The sequence below is a fragment of the Scatophagus argus genome, chromosome 16 (assembly GCF_020382885.2).
Source record: "Scatophagus argus isolate fScaArg1 chromosome 16, fScaArg1.pri, whole genome shotgun sequence".
Taxonomy (NCBI): Eukaryota; Metazoa; Chordata; class Actinopteri; family Scatophagidae; genus Scatophagus; species Scatophagus argus.
Window position 1 is genome coordinate 992,546 of NC_058508.1, and position 20,839 is coordinate 1,013,384.

General features: G+C 41.5%; 1 protein-coding gene across 1 annotated transcript; it reads right to left on the reverse strand.

Annotated features, from left to right (window-relative positions):
* Window positions 1-5,180: 5,180 nt before the first annotated feature.
* Window positions 5,181-8,611, reverse strand: LOC124073510 (serine/threonine-protein kinase pim-1-like). Its single transcript, XM_046415788.1, has 8 exons — window positions 8,530-8,611; window positions 7,869-8,024; window positions 7,361-7,455; window positions 7,189-7,233; window positions 6,844-7,062; window positions 6,049-6,229; window positions 5,763-5,936; window positions 5,181-5,653 (listed from the first exon to the last, which is right to left on the reverse strand). Exons 1-8 carry the CDS (start codon window positions 8,609-8,611, stop codon window positions 5,562-5,564), a joined length of 1,044 nt encoding a protein of 347 aa, XP_046271744.1. The 3' UTR covers window positions 5,181-5,561.
* Window positions 8,612-20,839: the final 12,228 nt, after the last annotated feature.

Genomic DNA, 20,839 nt, shown 5'->3' on the forward strand with positions numbered 1-20,839 from the left:
GCAATGGATGTTGTGCAGGCAGGAAAGCAGTTAACAACATGAGATGTGGGATAGATGGGGAATGGTCAGTGTAGATGGGGTTAAAGTTAAAGACTTGTGGCCTAAATATTGAGATAAAAGAGAGTAAAATAATTAAGCTTTGTTATGTGCTCCCTTTGGTAACCAAGACACCAACAAGAGCCTGGAGTAGCTGTCACTGTAGCGACGGTGCACAGGGAAAAAGCCTGGAGGTGTGCAGCAAGGATGCTTTTATTACCTGGATGACATGACTAAAAGGGAATGGGGACCCCCAGTGGCTCTCACCCAACTTAAACTAAACCTCACACCTAGGTATGGAGAGTGAGGTTTTGGCACTCATTCAAACAAAGGGTTGTAAAACCCTATCTTCAATCTTGTGGGGATCTCTCTATCATGAATCTCAGCACATGGCATGAGATCCCAACATTCACTATAAATTTAAAGATTAGATCAGATGCAACTCCCTCTGTAGAAATGTCTCTCCCGCAGTCCCTCTTTCAATTGATCTGCAGCCTTCCAGTTCTTTGCTAAGTCTTTTAGCTGTCATGTTTCCAGTAGTTATTTATTTGTTGTTTTGGACCAGGTTCCTTCAACAGTGCAATTCAAAAGGCACACTGCTGGACCACAATGAACAGCAGAGCCAATGACTTTTCCCAGGATTTTTGTAACATTTTCCCAAAAGGGATGTACTTTAGCACAAACCATTATCATATTATAGAAAGTGCCTTTATCATGGTTGTAGTGTCAAAAAAGATTAGTCAAATACTCTCATTATATACAGAAATGTAGTATGCAGTATAAAGAAATGTATGTAACTTAAAGTTGAGCAAACGTCTTAAGTTCTAATATCTTTGGATATCCATCAATTTTAAATGGTCTCCCATGGAACATCAGAGTAAGCTTAATAACCTTAGTAAGTAGAGATTAACATTAACCCTCTGAAGTCATGTATAATTGTCAGTTGTTGACTATTTTTGATTCTAATTTTATATTTCAACTTAGAATTTTTTTTATCTTGCCATTTTGGAATCATTTTTCATCAGCACAACCTCACAAGTGTGATTTACTGTTGTTTTTTTCATTTTGACATACTGTATTGACACACTGGACCTAAAATCACACAAAACTCTAAAATCCGACTGGGGAAAATGCGCTGAAATGCGCTGAATGAAGTGCGCTCAATGCGCTGGTGTTTACTGCGTCTTCTTGCATAAAATGCGCGCCCCAAACGCGCACCAAACGCGCACCAAACGCGCACCAAGCGTGATGGCAATGGTCATGAAAAAAACAGTGCGTATATTTTTTATCATAACTCGGGTTTTACTTGACATATTAACAAAATTTAAAAACTGGTATATAGTTTGAAGTGCCCACTTTCGACACAAAAAAACTGGGATTCAGCGAGGCTGCGTCTTGCAGCTACGTCGTCTTAAAGTGGTCTTGTGATAAGGACGTGCCGGCGCGTCTGTCGACTCCTGAGGGTTAAAATTGATCAGGTAGGATCTCTCTTCAGTTGTTCGTAAGTGGCGGGATCATTAAGAATAGTGGTGACTTTGCAATGGTAGTCAACCGTGTTAAGTACAACTGTGCATCTGCCTTTGTCCGCTGGGAGAATTGTGATGTTCTTGTCCCTTTTGAGGGATGCTAGTGCTTTTGGTTGTTCCTTATAGCTGTTTGTGTTGCCGTAATGAGGTCTACTACTGGAATCTGTTCTGGTGAGGTGGCAAAGTCACGACATCCTTCTCAGATTGGGAGAGAATTCTGTCTGATAAGTTCTTGACCCATTTCTCTTGGGAGTCTGGTGTGGTCATGTTGGGGTCCCTGTTGGATTTGGGTAGTCTGGTTTCAATTCTGGTCTGTCTGGCTTGTAAGGTTTGGAACTTCTGTTTCTGGCGTTCCTTACTCTTGCTGTGTTGGATGGTCTGTCCCTTCTCCACGAACTTGGAAACCTCTCCGCTAATTTGCAGTTTAACAACATTCAAGCTTCGTACAAACGCTCTCGACGGCTTCGGTGGCCGGCTCTTCCAGCAACACGCGACAAGTGTGCTTCTCTTGTACTTACCGGTCGCTAGTCACTTATGCCCACTCAATTGGCCACGCTAGGTCACATGACCGTAGCAACGTGATGACGTCAGCCGCAAAATGGATTCACGATATCAGAATAGAGTAGAAGCAAACTAATATGTGGGTTTTTTCACCCGGGTTACACAAGTCTTTAGCAAAAGATCACACAGGGGAAAAAAAGCTAACAATAACTAGCTAGTTAGCCATAGGCACAATGAAAAAGAGAGAGACCAGAGGATGAACAATGCAAAGTGTTGTGCGTATACTCAATCCTAACTAGGTTAGTACCAGAAGGTAGACCGAACGATCTGGCAGAGAGCAGACTGCAGAGCCAGGGTATTTGTACAGCTGGAGATGATTAGTGGATGGATCTCAGGTGAGCAGGCAGATTGGCAGCAGGAGTTGATTGGCAGCAGGACTGATGAGCCACACCCAGAACACAGACACAGAGAGACACAAGCAAGGAACCACAAGAAACAAAGGGGAGGGAGAAAACAGCACACATGAGGGGGGAAGGAAAGGCACAGACCATAACATCTATGGCCTATTTACACACTGCGGTAGGAACGCCCAAAGCTTCACTCGCAAAAACAAGGCCTACATGGAGAATGGTCATTATAAAAAAAAGGTATACAAAACTAATCACAATAAATAAAGCATGTGGCATGTGCACAAACGCATCAGTATGGGTCAAGAACTTATCAGAAAGAATTCTCTCCCAGTCTGAGAAGGATGTCCTGGCGAAAGGCTTGAACTTGAAAAAGCTCTACCTGTGCCCTAACACAAATGTTGCAGAGTTTTCTGAAACATAGATTCAGCTCAAAATGATTGCCAGTGACGGCATATTAAGGATCATGCATGTTTATGTTTTGTACAAAAGCCATTCAGTTTTTTAATGTGCATCACTCTATACAACAGACTTCAGAGACCTTATTAAATGATGCATTGTGCATAGGGCAACACTGCCGACAGCTGTAGAAATGAGAGGCTAACACTGATAGAAAACTGATAGAAAACAACACTTTGTGTATATCTGTTGCTGCCGGTCTCATTTTTTGAGTATGCCCAAGTTTGGCCAACCTGATTCAGATCAGAACCTGATTCGTTCTGTACCCACCCCTGTGGCACAGCCAGAGGGCCTTGTGTCAGAATCAGAATACCCTTAATACCCTTGGCTTTTTTTTTTTTTTTTTTTTTTTTTTTTTTAAATGTGCTTGTAGGATAGTAAAATGGTCAGTTCTTTGAGTAGGTCGGGGTTGGCTGAATAGTGCCACAACTCATTTTGCCCCTTCCTTTGCCCATATATTGAATGTCTTAATTTTAAATTTGAAAACTTCAGGGTTTTTTTTTCAGTTTTCAGTTTTGCAGCTTTGTTTAATGTCTCGTATGCGGCTCACTGTGTTTTCTTGTCTTTTTTTTTGTTTGTTTTGCATGCTGTCAATCTGATTTTTCATCAACATCCCTCCCCATTTCTTTTGCTTCATTACGTCACTTCCTGATGCAGGATCTTACAAACATGAAACTAATCTTTATTTTATGCCGCATGTGCAAATTCCAGCAGCACGGGTCATGTGACAGGGTTAACACAGAGGAGACACAGGGGATCCATTTTCTATACTGCTGATCCATCAGGGGTGACACACAAAAACAGACAATGTAGAGTAGCCAGTTAACCTAATGTGCATGTTTTTGGTATTGTGGGAGGAAGCCGGAGAACCCGCAGAAAACCCACGCAGGCACAGGGAGAACATGCAAACTCCACATAGAAGGGCCCAGACCGGGATTCGAACCTGGAACCCTCTTACTATGAGGTGACAGTGCTAACCACTGCACCACCGGCCTGCTTCCGTGATTTATTAATCATGGTTAACAAATTTTAATCGTTTAATCGTCAACAACAAATCGTTATACTTTGCTAGATCATAAAACAAATGTTTACATGCTTTCTTTAGCTTACTTATTCACCTCATGATGGTTTATAAACTGAAATAAACATTTTTTTTTGCAATGATATAAAGTCAGCTCCAAGAAAATGGGTCACTGGAATGAGCTGGAATTATTCCATCATTACTTATACTTGCTCCAAAATATTAAGGCACTCAAAACAACTGAGCTATTACAACAGCAATTCATTTCTGAGTGAGGTTTTTTTCATGAGTCCAACTGTTTTTCCAAGCTGAAGTTATGTTACTTCTTTTATCAAGATATACTGTTAGGTTTTATAGTGAAACAGGTCAGGAAAAGGAGTAAATTACTTCCGTCTTGGAAGAGAACGCATATAAAAATGCTAAAACTTTCTTTTCATTCAGAGACCATATTTGTTAAAAAGTGAGCACCAGCAGAAAAATAGTCACAAATAACTATTAAAATTTGTAATTACTTAATGATTACTTAAAATCCCTACACAGCCTTTTTACTGCCCCGAAAAGCCTCTAATCACTTTTGCTTTTCAAGAATGAGTGACTGGGACCTTGCTGTGGAGGCATCATTAAATGAGAGTTGCTTTCCTTTGCAACAAGTCATTTTCTTTTGGTTGGATATTGCGACTTGTGCAAGACAGGGATTGGCAGAAACTCATCCAAGTCATGAGAGAAAGACACCTCAGGATTGAAGGTTCTCGGTTCTGTTCTGTTCTCGGCAGTGTCTGCATGTATTACCTTCAGCATTTTGCATGTAATGGTGCAGTGTGGTTGGCCCATGGATTTCTCTGATATATATGGACATTTTATAGAAGACCGAAATATACTGTACTTCATCAGACTGCTCACTTTCAACAGTTTCAGGGTGGTACCATTGGTATGCAGGGTCTGTGATAGCAATTTGGAAAAAAAAGCTGTTTGTGTAAATCGGAAGAAAGTAAGTAAATATGATGCCATGGGTTTTAAAAAAACATTTTAAAAACTTTTATTCATTATGCCAACATGAGTGAAGCATAAAGCAATGTAAAGTCATAAGCAGAGAGCACACTTCATCATTTTAGGTCTTGTCCATTCATTTAGACAAGCCTGTTTTATCTGATAGGATTATTGTTCTGCAATCAGTCTCAGAAACTGCAACAGTCTAAGTTGTTTCTTTTTTATTCTTATATTATATATATTATATTATTTTATATTATCACAAAATGACCAGTTGATAGATTAGTATCCATTTTTTTTTCCTTATGATGTGATATGGCTTTCGCCATAAGCACAAATCATAAGCAGCTCCTGACCCGGCCCAAGCTCTCTAAGAAGACGAGGAAAAACTCCCCAAAACCTTGAGGCCAGATGAAAAATGGGAAGAAACCTCGGGAAAGGCAATTCAAAGAGAGATCCTCCTCTCCGCGGACGGCCGGGGGGCCTAAAGGAACTGTAGTTGGTCTAACCGGAGCACCCGGAGAAAACCTGACGGTCCTGGTGAAGAAAAACTAGAACAGAATTAGTTCTTGTATTGTGAATGTATTGTATTGGCATGAACTCGTGTGTGAGTGTAGTGTTGGTTTATCTGAGCCATGGGTGAAGCTGGAGCTCCTTCAGGGTAGGTCGCAGCATGTAGGATGTGTTTAAACACTTCTGTAAGAAATCCTGGCAATCTGGAGGGAAAGAAAGATGAGAAAGTTGGAGCTGACAGCCACAGTGATTCCTCAGGAGGTGAATGGAAATGAACAGCTCTGTGTTTGCATATGAGTACGTTTTTCTTACCTCTGGACAGCTCATCGCTGATTGGCAGCTCATGTCTGAGGAAACTTGTGGTATCAAATCGGACTGTTCTGTGGAGCAGCTCATATAAGACCACTCCCATCTGCCACACTGTGGTGGGGCCGGGCCTGTAGGTATAATGACTGTACCACTCCGGAGGGACGTGTTGGGGGGTACCTACAATACACACAAGTGATAATAATTGAGGATGAAAAGCGTCTTTCTTTAAACATTAAAGTCACAGGCAGGTAAATTAGTGAGAGGCAGAAGAAAAAGCCAGATGGCTTACCACAGAAGACACGGTAAACTGATGTTTTCTTGAAGAAACAGCTCAGTCCAAAGTCAATGACACGAACACGCGGCACATCTGAGCTGGTCTCAATCAGGATGTTTTCCGGTTTGATATCCCGATGAAAGATGCGCTTATCCTCGAGTTCATTTGCTACATCAACCAACTGTTTAAGTATGATCTGGAAGAGAGGGACACAAATAGAAAAGTGAGGGATCGGAGTGGGGAGACGGACTGTGAGGAGGTTCAACAGTTTGTTTCATGGCTGTGGGGTTTGGGTTAACTTTGGCTTAACTGCTGTGATTCAAAGCTGACAACAACAGCAGGACAAAACTTTTGATCAGCAACATTTCAAACCCACAGGCACCCAAAAAATGTCCATCAGAGATGGTCATAATTTCAGTTTGTTTTGTCATCCAAACCAGATTGCTTCCAACCTGTCTGAGAGCCTACACAGGTTGCTTATTACTCCATCAGAGATATGGAGCCTCCTACAACATAAAGCTGTAAGAACATGTAGGACTTTGGTTTTAGGTTCTTCCTTGTGTTTCCACTGTGGAAAACCAGAATATTTTCCACAGACATGATGGAAAAGGTGACATGGTTTTAGATACCGAGACAAATGGGCAGCACAGTCCACTTGTGGCACAAAGAGGTGCTAATAAGAAACACAAGGAGAACCTGTAGCAATAGCTATATGTTACAGTATGTTACAGGTAAGTCACAAGTCATTAAGTTCTTGTTTGAAACACACACACACACACACACACACACATACACCCTCGAGCAGCTTACCTTTGCCTTGTCCTCCTGTAAGCGGCCTCTGTTTGTCCTGATGTAATTTAAAAGGTCCATACATGGCATTGGTCTTTCCAGCACCAGGATCAGCTCCTGGTCCAGATCATACCAGTCCAGGAGTGACACGGGTGCTGATTCCTCCATTAATCCAGTTCTTCCAGCTTGGAGTTTTAACATCACAGCCACCTCAGCTGAGAGTTCTTTCCCATTTCGTCTCTGAAACGTTGAAGCAAAAATGGTGTAAGAGAAGGAGAAGCTCCACAGGTTTAGAGAAAAGCGTGATTCATCAAACACACATTCACTGGGCTGAGTGCAGCGTCCTGTTTGGTGTTGCTCACTTACCTCTTTGCACAACACTTTGTCTTTTGCTATGTGTTTGATGGCAACCTACAAGACACAAATGGCACTTTGGTTAGCACTTCCTGATCAGACTGTGTGTGTGTACATATGAGTGAGTGTGTGTATGAGTGAATGTGTGTAAATGTATGTTTCACAATGTGTGTATCATACTCACAGGTAAATGATCTGCTTTGCGGTAGCCAGCAAACACACATCCACAGCCTCCTTCACCGAGATGATTCTCCTGCTGGTATTTGGCCTCAAATTCAGCTAAACAGACAAACACATGTTTTGTTTAGTTGCCAGGAACATCAGTTACACATTAAAAAAGCTCTAAAATTAATCCTTTCCAGCGTGATTCTGAAAAAGATGGGCCACTGTGTGGAACAAAGGAAACAAAATGTGACAACTTGCTCATCCTTTCTGGCATATACTCCACTGAAAACAGTTTGAAAACTATATATTTATGAGCAATGACTTTTGTACATACATGTTTATAATGAATTTGATGCCAGGAGCACAGTTCAAACATGCTGCTATAGGGGCTACAAAAGGCTGGGGCAAAAACTCAAAACCGCCTGTACATAACATTACACTGTGTTTCCAAATCAGGGCATCAGTGTGACCATTAATGTGACTGTTTTGTGTTGCACATTAACATGAACGTGTTAATTACTACTTACCTCTTCGGGAATCTATCAAATCCGTCATGGTTGGCTGGCCCTTCCTTCTCTTTGCGCAGGGTTCTTCTTCATCAGCGGCAGCCTTCCTCTTTCCAGTCCTCTTGCTCACATCCTCCACTGTTGTACCGCAAATATTGGACTGTGTGTTGCTGCTCCCTTCAAATGACAAGAGAAAAAGAGGACCACCAGGTTAATGACCAGTCACTAATGGAGAAAATAAGTCCATCTTTGTCATTCAGTGACTTCCAAAATAACAAACTAATTTTCTTCTCTAGCATCTCTTAGTTAAAGAAATATTTTGTCATTTCGGGAAATACACATCCCAACACATGCTTGAGCTGTTATTAGGTTAGCATAAAGACTCCTGAGGCAAAGGGAAAACAGTTCGCCTGCTCCCTTCCAAACTGAAAATAGCCGCATCAAAACCCTCTAAAGCTGAGACATTAAAAATCGTTTTTCACTCTGGTCTCATGGTCTTTCTCTGTGAATGTAGGTTTGGTTTTGTTTGTTCAGGTTTGACATTTAACTAATGATGTTGAACGCTAACTTCACATGATTCGCTTACCATTGCCAGTGTCCGCAGACGAGGCCGATCCTGATTCCTTCTCAGCCTGGTTGTAGTTCAGTCTTCTCCTCTTTGTCTTTGAGAGTCCATCTTCACCTTCTCTGACTTTTCTCTTCAAGTTCTTCTTGAGCGATTCCTTCTTAGTGTCGCTCAGGGGTTCAGAGTTGTTATTTGACATGATGATATTACAGAAATTTCAAATCTGATAACTTCCAGTAACAAGTGAATGTGGATCCAACACGTGTGTGCGTGTGTGAGCTCTCTCAGGGATCAAAGGAACGTGTTCTAGCAAACAGAACCCGGAATGTGCTTTGATGATATGAACTGGCTGGTGTTCCAGAATATGCAAATTAGAGTGTACAGTAACTTGTATGAGAGATGTCAAGGTAAATTATCATTATTATTGTTTTCATATTTCTTTAGTTTTACCCCCCCAAAAAACGTAGCCAATGAGTTTCCATGAGTTTTAGGTCACTCACGAGAGGTGCAAAAACTCCAAGGTTTTCCATATCCAAAGTGTCATACATCATCTGAACTGCACAGAAGGGCCATCTGAGTAGAGTGGAGGGCTGAGTCGTTCTTAACTGGCCAGTTAGCTAACGCCCAATAAACCACACATTCTTTGTGCAATTTTTGGGTTATGATAGTGAAAACGACTGATCTGTAAGGTCAATGATATCCTGTGGTGCCTTCTGTGATGCACGGAGAATAGTTTGCATTTTCAAATAGACTGCAGCCAGATTGTGTCGTAACCGCTCTGTTAATCCTTCAGTGTTACTGAGACAGTTTCACTTTTTCTGAAAGCTGCACTGAATCAAGTTCGAAGTCATCATGTCTAAGTCGTTTTGCACTACTTGGTCACTGTATGTGAGGACGCAGAGCAGTGACATGCTTCTCTGTAGCACAGGTGCACCACAGGAAACAGTTTTGGCTCATTTTCTGTTCACTCTCTATACTTTGGGTACAACACTCCAACCTGCCACCAGGGTAACGACCTCCACATCAACGTTGGTAAAACCAAGGAGCTGGTGGTGGAGTTCAGCAGACGCCAACACACCCCACCCGCACTGGTGAACATCCAGGGAACAGACATCGGGAGAGTCACCTCCTACAAGGGTGTTCACCTCAACAAAAAGAGCCAAAACAGACTCTTCCTTCTCAGGAGGCTGAGAGCCTTTGGAATACAGGGTCCACTCCTCACGAGCTTCAACGACTCTGTGGTGGCATCAGCCATTTTTTATGGTGTGGTCTGCTGAGCAGGCAGCATCTCTGCCCGGGACAAAAAAAGGGTGGACAAACTGGTGAGGAGGGCCAAAAAAAAGTTGTGTCGTATCTGCCAAGGCCCACAGCTTACAGAAAGAATGGACAGTGGAAAAGTGACAGAAGGTTGTCTGTAGAGGACATCCTGGGCTTTCCAGTGATATGTCATGTGATGGGTTTGCATGAAGGGAACTTTACTTTTTTTCTTTATCAAGATGGCCGCCATACCAACAACCACATTTTATGGAAAGAGGAGAGGTAAGTCAAATATTCTTTATCTGTTGATATTTTTTCCATGATAATTATATATATTCTTGTTTATTGACATATCAGTAACAATATTTTTACATCTGAAAACAGTTTTATTGTTTCTGTTTTGAAATAACAGTAATTTAATGAATGTCAATTGTAGTGGACACCAGGATCATTTTAATGTATTTAATGACTGCACATTGTTGAGAAAAAAGTGAAGCAGAGAGGATTCTATACGGGAAAATAGAGTGAGATTCAGATTTGGAGCTGCCAGATGAGGAAAAGGATGAGGATGAGTATCAGCCTGTGATAGGGGAAGATGGGGATGAAGAGGGAGAGGAAGAAAATGCAGGAGACAGAGTCAGAGAGAGACCAGGAAAGTCATCGTGCTCTGTGGGCCAGGACTAACTTGTATGTTTTAATTGGTTTCAGCCGATTGTATTCAATCTTATTGTCATTTTTAGAGTTTTGTAATATTTGTACTATGTGTAACTGCTGTTAAATATATGTAAGTTTTCTATATATACTCATGATTTTGGTCAATAGGGAGTAATATCACATCCATGACAATGAAATTACTGCATTAATCCAAATTGATGTGTAAAAAATTTAACTGGTACTCCTTTTATTAACTTGAATTTATTTGTGTTTTTTTTTCTTCATCCATCATAATAGATTCACACCTGTGCTACCTGGGTTTCCTGCCTTTCAACATGACTGCTAAAATATGCAGAGGAAAAAGAAATGCAGAACTGCTTATGTTCTTATGTCTTATTCTATAGTTCACTGTTGAGTTAAATACAATTGGTTTTTTGTCCTTGCGAGCTACAAGCAACAGAAAAGTGATACAGAATTTTACTGTTTTTGATCAAAGTAAATGTGTTCTTTGGTTAATATCACTCTAAAGACATAATCTGTTCATTTTTTATATTCTGAATTCACTTCTATTTTCACACGGAAATCGTCCTGTTGTACTCCACAGTGGACATGATGTGAAATTAAAATGCTAAATATATTCAAAAAAAATCAAAATTGTATGATGTTTTTTTTTAGGTCCAAATAGATAGGAAATCACACAAAAAAAGAAACTGTAAGACACTTTTTTTTCTTCAGTTCTCAGGAGGAGATGCACTGGGCTGTACTGTATGTGTGGCTACTTTGTGGTTATGTGGGCTCTTTCTAGTAGATAGGCTTGTGCTACATATCACATCTTATATGCAGATTTGATTTCGTATTTGTTCATTTCAGTTCATTTGTGTGGGGTGGATGAATTTGTGCAGGTAATTTTGAACTCTGCTGGCTGAGGGGAGCAAAGAATGGCCTCCAGAAACTTTTTGAGCAAGAGTTGTTCAAGGTCAAGGTCAAGGAGATTTTTTTTTATTGTCATTACAACCGTGTGTGTAGTGCATACAGCCATGACACAACGTTCCTCCAGGATACTACATGGTGCTTAAAAAAGGAGTACAAATATTGAGTATAGAGATAAAAAAAAGCATGAGTCCGAAATACAACAGTACAATAAAAGTATAGACAACAAGACAATAAACGCACTGTGATGAATTCTGAACTGAAGTCTATGAACAGCATTAGCACATATGTCCTTATTGTCCAGGTGGGTGACGGGCAGATGGAGGGTGGTGGCAAAGCCATCGTCTGTAGAGCAGTTGGGACGATATGCAAACTGCAGCGGGTCCAGTGAGGCCGGCAACAGGGTCTTGATGTGACTCATAACAAGCGTCTCGAAGCACTTTTATATTTGTATGTATATTTGTATATGTGACCAGTTCATAGAATGACAGGACACGAAAAATTATTTAGTTGTGGTTCTTTAATACCCCGACTGTCTTCGAACAAGAACAGCATTAACTTACCGGTAGTTAAATTTTGGGGTACATGGCTGTCAGAACATGATAAAACAAACCAAAGTAGACAAAACAAAACAGACAACAGTAGTGGCCAAATCCTCTCCTATATGAACAGGAAATAAACATACCGTATTTTCCGCACTATAAGGCGCACCGGATTATAAGGCGCACCTTCAATGAATGGCCTATTTTAAAACTGTTTTCATATATAAGGCGCACCGCATTATAAGGCCCATAGGATAGAAGCTACAGCAGTGGCTCGGATTGCGTTTTGCGTCCACTAGATGGAGCTGCGCTAAAGGGAATGTCAACAAAACAGTCAGATAAGTCAGTCAAACTTTATTAATAGAATACAAACCAGCGTTCTGACAACTCCGTTCACTCCCAAAATGAATAAACAGTTGTGTTATTATTTTCCCCGAGGTAATGTCAGCGACGTAGTATTTTCGCGACACAGTTTATCTTTTAACAACAGCACGGTATAACAGGTAGTGCGACATTTTTATCACGTAGTGGACGGGAACTTTTCCTCGATTCAGTAAACACGTAAAAGAGTCTGATACCGTTACGGTAACTCAGACGTAAGTGCAATAACAATATAGTAACTCTCGAAACCATTTAACAATAACTCAATGTTGCTCAAACGTTACTGTCCATATTCACAATATGACCAACCTTGTTCAGTTGTGAACACACAAAAGAAACACGTAAAGCTCACTTTATCAGTTCATTCCTCATCCACGAATCCCTCGAATTCTTCTTCTTCAGTGTCCGAATTGAACAGCTGGGCGAATACGGCATCCAACATGCCCGGCTCGTTAACGTCGTTAACGTCGTAAATTTCTCTCAGCCACTCACTCATCTCTTCTTCGTCCATCCATCCCTTCGAGTTAGCCTTGATAATGACGCCGGCTGGAAAGTCTTTGGCAAGGTCTTCCTCTTGAAAATAACCATGGGTGGTAGTTTCTGGCCATTAGCCTGGCAAGCGAGAACTACAGTGAAGGACGACTTCTCATTCCCTGTGGTGCGAACATTCACCGTACGTGCTCTCGTTTTATCCACAGTGCGCTTAAATCTGTTACTTCGGCCACGCCCCCTGACTACGGTAGCCACGATTGACCAATATTGATCCATAGATAAGGCGCATCGGATTATAAGGCGCACTGACGGCTTTTGAGAAAATTTAAGGCTTTTAGGTGCGCCTTATAGTGCGGAAAATACGGTACATGAACACATTTCTAGCCACTTTTCACCTTGTCACTGACATTTTTTGTCATACACGTCAGGTTTTAACATGCATATGCAAAACATATAATTTTTAAACCCAAATCCACTCATACTGTAACCAGAACACAGTAAATGTGTGCACTTACTCCTAACCTGTAGCTTGAGAGCCCTGTCCCTCTCTCGGACGTAGCACACACACAGCTCCCTATCTCCCCTCTACATGGGTAACAACACACGATATGATAAACAATTTATTATTATTTAACACTGTAAATATCTTAATGACGATTTCATTAAACTATCTATAGGGACTTACGCTGACGCGGGACAATCGGGGTCTGCTCCCAGCGCAACGTAGACTAAATACACACCTCGACCGACGTGAAACAGGAGCAAAGTCACATATGTGCTCAGTTGGCTCACCGCACTCCTATCGTCCAACGCCACCAAACACACTCCCAGCGGAACACGGCTATCTGGTTCTCCTTGCACACATGCGATAAACACACACATTCGCCATTGCTTGTGTGGCGGCGCGAGGGCGAGACCTCCGCGTGCTAGAGAAAAGGGGCTATGGAAATCGACACCAGTTCCCAGACAACGCCACCCTGGCAGTTTCACCCAGGGAATTCTTTGCGTCCTGCCACAATCGTGCTCGGAAGACGACTGTTTGCACGTACATAGGTCTCATGTGATCTCCGTGCCCTCGCGAGATTTTCAGTCCGGCTGGCCCCACAGCGACGTCACGCGTTACAACAGGACACTAATAAAAAAAAACATAGTAATCCCTATCCACTTGGTTACATATATTTAGATTGTTACGAGTGCTGTGCTTATCCGTCATTATTTGACTCATGGTTCAACTGTTCACAATTCATAGAAACATTGGTGTCTGGTCAAATAGTGACAATTATGTAAGCCCCCTGTTCAATGAATTTTGTGCAAATACTCAAAGTATGGATTTAAATCTTTTCCTGTGTTTTGTGTTCAGCCTCTGATTGTGAAGGAAAAGGCAGAGAACCTCATACACCAACCATTATTTGGTTTAGTGTAATACATTATCAGCACTGGCCAACTACATGGGCATTTCACAAAGGACTTCAAATTTATGCAAAGTAAATGAGTCTAGCCAAGGATTTATTCAACACATGTCAAAAAGGAAAACAAGCTGAGCATGTCAAAATATTCAGTCTCTTTAACTAAAGGGAAGAACTTGTGCAGTTCTACTGGGAACAGGAATGAGTGCAGACAACAATCATACTGACTCCAAGCAATACCTGAACCTTGGAGACAGATATTCATTTAGTGTTTAAAGATTTAGGTAGTAGATTAATGGTCGTTCATTAAATATTCTTTTTGAGTTGAGCAAAAAGAAACTCTCCAGCCATGTGGCTCTATGGCTCCTATACATTACCTTCTCTCTACTCTCAGGGTTTCTATTCTCTGCACCCAAGAGGAAGAAACTTGCTCTAAAATCACTCCTTTTTTCCCATGCTAATCAGCAAAAGAAACTGCAAGGTTCTGAATCAAATTATTTTGATCATCTGGACAACCCACCCTATTCACCATAACATGAAAAGATGAACTCAAAGGATTTCTACAGTCTCATCTAGGTGGGTGCAGTAACACAGAACTCCAAGAGCTCATGTGCACAAAACAGAATGACAATGAGACACCACAACAGTTCTTGTAGCGAGTTATCGGCCTCAAACAAAAGATTTTGTTCGCTTCCAAATACACTGACAAAGATGTGAAATACAATACAAGCACAGTTCAAGACATTTTTCTCCACACAATATATCAGGGTCTTGGCCACAAGCATGATGACATATGTCGAGAGCTGAAACCCCTGCTCTCAGACAGCAACGCGTCTGATGAGACAATCCTAAAACAAAAGATGAAGATAACAAACACTGAGAACAAGAGACAAAGACGTCTGGGGACAGTTGTGCGTCAGAAATATGGAAATATACATAGCACACAACTTGAAGCCGCCGCAGCACAAGACAAGAGAACCAAAGTTGATGTGGAACCAGTCCCTGCCACGGGACAAGCGCTCATTGTTATGCGGATGACACGCAATTGTACTTATCAATGAAACCAGATGAAACAAATCAGCTAGTCAAGCTTCAGGCATGTCTTAAAGACATAAAAACCTGGATGACCAGCAACTTCCTACTTCTCAATTCAGACAAAACCAAAGTTATTGTTCTGGGCCCCGAACACCTTAGAAACAAATTATGCAGTGATATTGCATTGATAGATGGCTTAGCCGTGGCCTCAAGCTCCACTGTAAGAAATCTAGGAGTTATCTTTGACCAGGACATGTCCTTTAACTCGCACATTGCAAATATTTCAAAGACTGCATTCTTTCACCTCCGAAATATCGCAAAGATTAGGCACATCCTGAGTCAGAAAGATGCAGAAAAATTAGTCCATGCATTCATTACATCTAGACTGGATTACTGTAACTCCCTTCTATCAGGCTGCCCCAGTAAATCCATAAAGACTCTCCAGCTAATCCAGAACGCTGCAGCACGACTACTGACAAGAACCAGCGTGAGAGACCATATTTCTCCTGTTCTGGCTTCTCTACATTGGCTACCTGTAAAATTCAGGATAGATTTTAAAATTCTCCTCCTCACTTATAAAGCCCTGAACGGTCAGGCACCATCCTATCTTAAAGAGTTAATAGTACCCTATTATCCCACCAGAACTTTGCGTTCCCAAAATGCAGGGCTACTTGTGGTTCCTAGAGTCCTCAAAAGTAGACTGGGAACCAGAGCCTTTAGTTATCAAGCTCCTCTGCTATGGAACCATCTTCCGGTTTCGGTCCGGGAGGCGGACACCATCTCTATATTTAAGAGTAGACTAAAAACTTTCCTCTTTGATAAAGCTTATAGTTAGGGCTGGCCTAGGCCGGCCCCTAGTTATGCTGCTATAGGCTTAGACTGCCGGGGGCCCTCCCATGACGCACTGAGCTCTTTCTTCCTCTCCCTCTCCTTCTGCACACATTCATGTCCCATTAATGCATATTACTAACTCAACTTCTTCCCTGGAGTCCCTGTGCTTTCTTGTCCCGCAGATTCCTAGTGATCATGACTGGACCTCCTGCTGCGGTCCTGCTGTCGTCCTGCTCAAAACCTACTGCAATTACTACTGTTTAGTCATAATCTGATTTAAATCTGTTAAGACTCAGTACAGCTACTACCATTATTGTCACTACCATTGTTATCAAAATCACCATAATACCTTCTGTATACTTCATTGTCATTATCATTATCTACATTTCGATACTTCTGGTATTATTACTGCTGCTATGCATCTCTGCTTGTGTGCTCCTTCTCTCACACCCCACCCCCTCTGCCTCTCTCCCTTGCTCTCTCTGTCGCTCTCCTGCTCTCTCTCTCTCTCTCTCTCTCTCTCTCTCTCTCTCTCTCTCAACCCAACCGGTCAAGGCAGATGGCCGCCCATCTTGAGCCGGGGTCTGCTCCGAGGTTTCTGCCTTCTAAAAGGCAGTTTTTCCTCGCCACTGTCGCCAAGTGCTTGCTCAAGGGGGAATGTTGGGCTCTCTCTATTTTACAATTTAATTAAAGAGTTTGGTCTAGACCTGCTCTAATTGGAAAGTGTCATGAGATAACTTTTGTTGTGAATTGGCGCTATATAAATAAACTGAATTGAATTGAATTGAATTGACTGGGCCTCCCTCACAGTCCCAACTGAGCCCACCCCACACTGCTGAGTGTGACATGTGTGACTCTAACATCAAAAAGACTCAGTGAGCTGTAATGAAACAAAAGCAGAAAGACACCTATGAGCAAACATTTGCCCAATCCCCTCTTTCCCTGCCCACACAAATGAGTAGGCGTCTGGCCAAGTTCATAGGAGCCAAAGCCCTTGTACAGTGTAACTTAAACAGCTTGATAGTCAAAGCATTGCTGGACACGGGAGTTCAAGTGAGCATGATTGAGTGAAGCTGGAAAGAGTAATACTACCAGACACACCAGTCAGACCGCTCAGTGAAATATTTGATGACAAGGAAGAGCTAGAGGTCCAGGCTGTGAATGGAGACATTCTTCCTTTTGATGGCTGGGTCCTCATCACAGTCAGCTTGAGTGGAAATGCCAGCTTCAGTGAACCCATAACAGTACCTTTCCTTGTCTGCAGTGTTCCACTTGGCCAGCCACTACTTGGATTCAATGTGCTGGAGGAAGTGGTCCGAAGTCGACCAGCAGAACTCGTCTCAGCTTTTATCGCTCTCCTTGCTGATGCAATGTCAATGCCTACTGAGAAAGCTGAGTCACTAGAGACCTTTATTCAAGCTGGCAAAACATCTGCGCATCATGGACGGCTGCGGACTGGCACTCATGATACGATTATTCCAGCTGGACAAGTAGCTTGGATAAAATGCCAGGTTCCATCTGCTATCGATCAACCAGATCTTCTTTTATTTGAACCTAATGAAGATGATGCGCACTTGTCAGAGTTAATGGTAGGAGAGGGCCTACTGAAATGCAGAGTTCAAAGAGACCCTATGTTACTATCCCAGTAAAGAATAGCGCAAAACATTCAGTCACTATACCAAGAAAGACAGCCCCAGGTAGTGTTCAGACTGTGGCAAAGGTGATTCAAAAAGACCCACTGGAGGGATCCAAGACAAGAACAGCGGTCAGTAACGCTCCAGTAACAACCACTACAACCAGTCCAGTCTTGTGGCAGCCTCCAGACTCTATGCACAGTAAGTGCTAAACTGTTACCGGTAATGAAAGTTTGGAAATGCATTCAAATCAATTTAAATGAATAATTATTTAGCATGGATTTTGTATTTAGTATTGATGTAAACATGTATTCTGTATATGGAGATTTAGTTTCTAATGGGTATTTGTTTGACATGGAAATTGAAATACATATGTTACATGACATTAGACATAAAGTATACATTGCATGTAAAGATGATTCTTAAAGGGAAAATGTACCTATTCAGGGAAATGTTTAATAAAATAACTGCAGAGAGTGCAAATACGCTGTTGCCCTTCCTCATCTTTATTTCAGGATATTTATCTGTTCTTATGGTGCCGTCTCGGTGGTACCCCGAGAGCATGGAAGAAAAAAAAAATGGAAGAAAACTCAGGATGAGCAATAGAGGAGGGATCCCTCACCCAGGGCGGGCAGATGTGCAATGGATTTTGTGCAGGCAAGCAGTTAACAACATGAGACATGGGATAGATGGGGAATGGACAGTGTAGATGGGGTTAAAGTTAAAGACTTGTGGCCTAAATATTGAGATAAAAGAGAGTAAAATAATTAAGCTTTGTTATGTGCTCCCCTTGGTAACCAGGACACCAACAAGAGCCTGGAGTAGCTGTCACTGTAGCGACGGTGCACAGGGAAAAAGCCTGGAGGTGTGCAGCAAGGATGCTTTTATTACCTGGATGACATGACTAAAAGGGAATGGGGACCCCCAGTGGCTCTCACCCAACTTAAACTAAACCTCACACCTAGGTATGGAGAGTGAGGTTTTGGCACTCATTCAAACAAAGGGTTGTAAAACCCTATCTTCAATCTTGTGGGGGTCTCTCTATCATGAATCTCAGCACATGGCATGAGATCCCAACATTCACTATAAATTTAAAGATTAGATCAGATGCAACTCCCTCTGTAGAAATGTCTCTCCCGCAGTCCCTCTTTCAATTGATCTGCAGCCTTCCAGTTCTTTGCTAAGTCTTTTAGCTGTCATGTTTCCAGTATTTATTTATTTGTTGTTTTGGACCAGGTTCCTTCAACAGTGCAATTCAAAAGGCACATTGCTGGACCACAATGAACAGCAGAGCCAATGACTTTTCCCAGGATTTTTGTAACATTTTCCCAAAAAGGATGTACTTTAGCACAAACCATTATCATATTATAGAAAGTGCCTTTATCATGGTTGTAGTGTCAAAAAAGATTAGTCAAATACTCTCATTATATACAGAAATGTAGTATGCAGTATAAAGAAATGTATGTAACTTAAAGTTGAGCAAACGTCTTAAGTTCTAATATCTTTGGATATCCATCAATTTTCAGTGGTCTCCCATGGAACATCAGAGTAAGCTTAATAACCTTAGTAAGTAGAGATTAACCTTAAAATTGATCAGGTAGGATCTCTCCAGTTATTCGTAAGTGGCGGGATCATTAACCTGTTTGTGCAGATAGGGTTAAAACGGACCCGCCGGCGGGTCCAGATCAAATTCGGGGATTTACTGCTCATATACGTCTCCCATTTTCGAAATACAAACAAAATACCCATATATCTATCTTCTGTCATGTCAGAGCTTTGTGCTAAAGGAAAATTGGCTTATGTTATAAATACGTTATTCAGAAATAGCCACATTAGCTTAGCATAGCAATTCCCATTGACGAACACAGGAAGTAACATCCTTCTAAAACATTCATATTTATAAAGTTTTAACATTTCGAGTGAGCGCAAATGAAGGCATAATGTCATTATTTACCTTTTAGTCGTGTGGAAACTGGTCTTCATTGCATGGGAAAGGTCAAAACAATGCTTTATATCCTTAGTCATTCCATCGTGTAAAATAGTCGTATTTCCCCATAAAAATCCACCGCAGTCTTCTCTAACTCGTTCTGACCAGCAATCGCAAATTTACTCGTAATGTTATACATGAATAGAAACTTGAAGATGTCCTCTACAAAACCAAAAGGTATTTATTTGTAATCCGCTGAGTAATTTCCGAAGCAGACGCTGTGTTTCATGTGTGCGCCGTGCACCCGAGTTGTAAACACAAAAGCATCGTCCAACTTTCTTCCTTGTTGCCGGTGTCAGGCTCATCTGAAGTGATTGACACCTCTTTCAACGAATAGTAAACCGACAAATGAACATTTAGGGGTTAGGGTGTCATGATTTCCCCAATGATGTCTGTGGACAGGAGGCGTGCGTAAAGCCCTGCGCCAATGATGTCTGTGGACAGGAGGCGTGCGTAAAGCCCTGCGCCAATGATGTCTGTGGACAGGAGGCTTGTGTAAAGCCCTGCGCCGCAGCTGAACTCATCGGGAGTCATTGACCGACGTCATTACGCATGTGTAACCTGGCGAATTAGCAAGTGTCACCGTGTTGTTGTTTGTGCTGGCAAACGGGGCTCTGGTATGGACTGTTTTCACTTATATACTCACAATCACTCCAAAACATATTATTTAGTAGGTACTATATAGGTATTTATAGGTATTTATAGTATTTATAGGTACTGAAGTTCTTGTGAATTTTAGTCTGGAATGCAGTAAAATGTATTTGTACTATTTCAAAATGAAGGAAAAAAATATTACAATCACCCCCTTTTGTATGGTGCAATTTTTTTTTGGAGAGCTTGGAGAGGTTTTGGAGAGGTTTTTGGAGAGGTTGGAGACGCCTATTTGTACCCTATGGAAATGGTTGTGTAGCACCTATGTACTTTATGTATCTACTTCAAATTTTGGATTTTACTTTCCAAGACCATGTAGAATCAGGGCATGTACAGTTTGACAGTTTGATCATTTCTTATCAGCCTTGAACTCACTGAAAACTAAAAAAAAGTTAGGCGATTTTTACTTTTTTGACATTTTATGCTATGTATGATCTTCTGAAATGGACACTTAATGAGTAAAATAAACAGCTAGACATCAATACATGTCTTGGCCCATGTGTCTTCTTTAATTTAAGCCCCCATTTAGCCATGTGCTACATGTATAGCATGAGATAATGAATGCTGAAGGCTATGTCTACAAAACGTCTCCAAATTTTGCTGAATTCCTATTTGCAGAAAGGGGTT

What these genes read in the sequence shown, in the direction of transcription:
- LOC124073510 (XM_046415788.1), bottom strand. Translation starts at nt 8,611, where the DNA reads ATGTCAAATAACAACTCTGAACCCCTGAGCGACACTAAGAAGGAATCG. An exon ending in GCAAAGCAGATCATTTACCT is followed by an intron (nt 7,234 to 7,360) that starts GTGAGTATGATA and finishes TGTGTCTTGTAG; the next exon opens with GTTGCCATCAAACACATAGC. An exon ending in CAGCGATGAGCTGTCCAGAG is followed by an intron (nt 5,654 to 5,762) that starts GTAAGAAAAACG and finishes CTTTCCCTCCAG; the next exon opens with ATTGCCAGGATTTCTTACAG.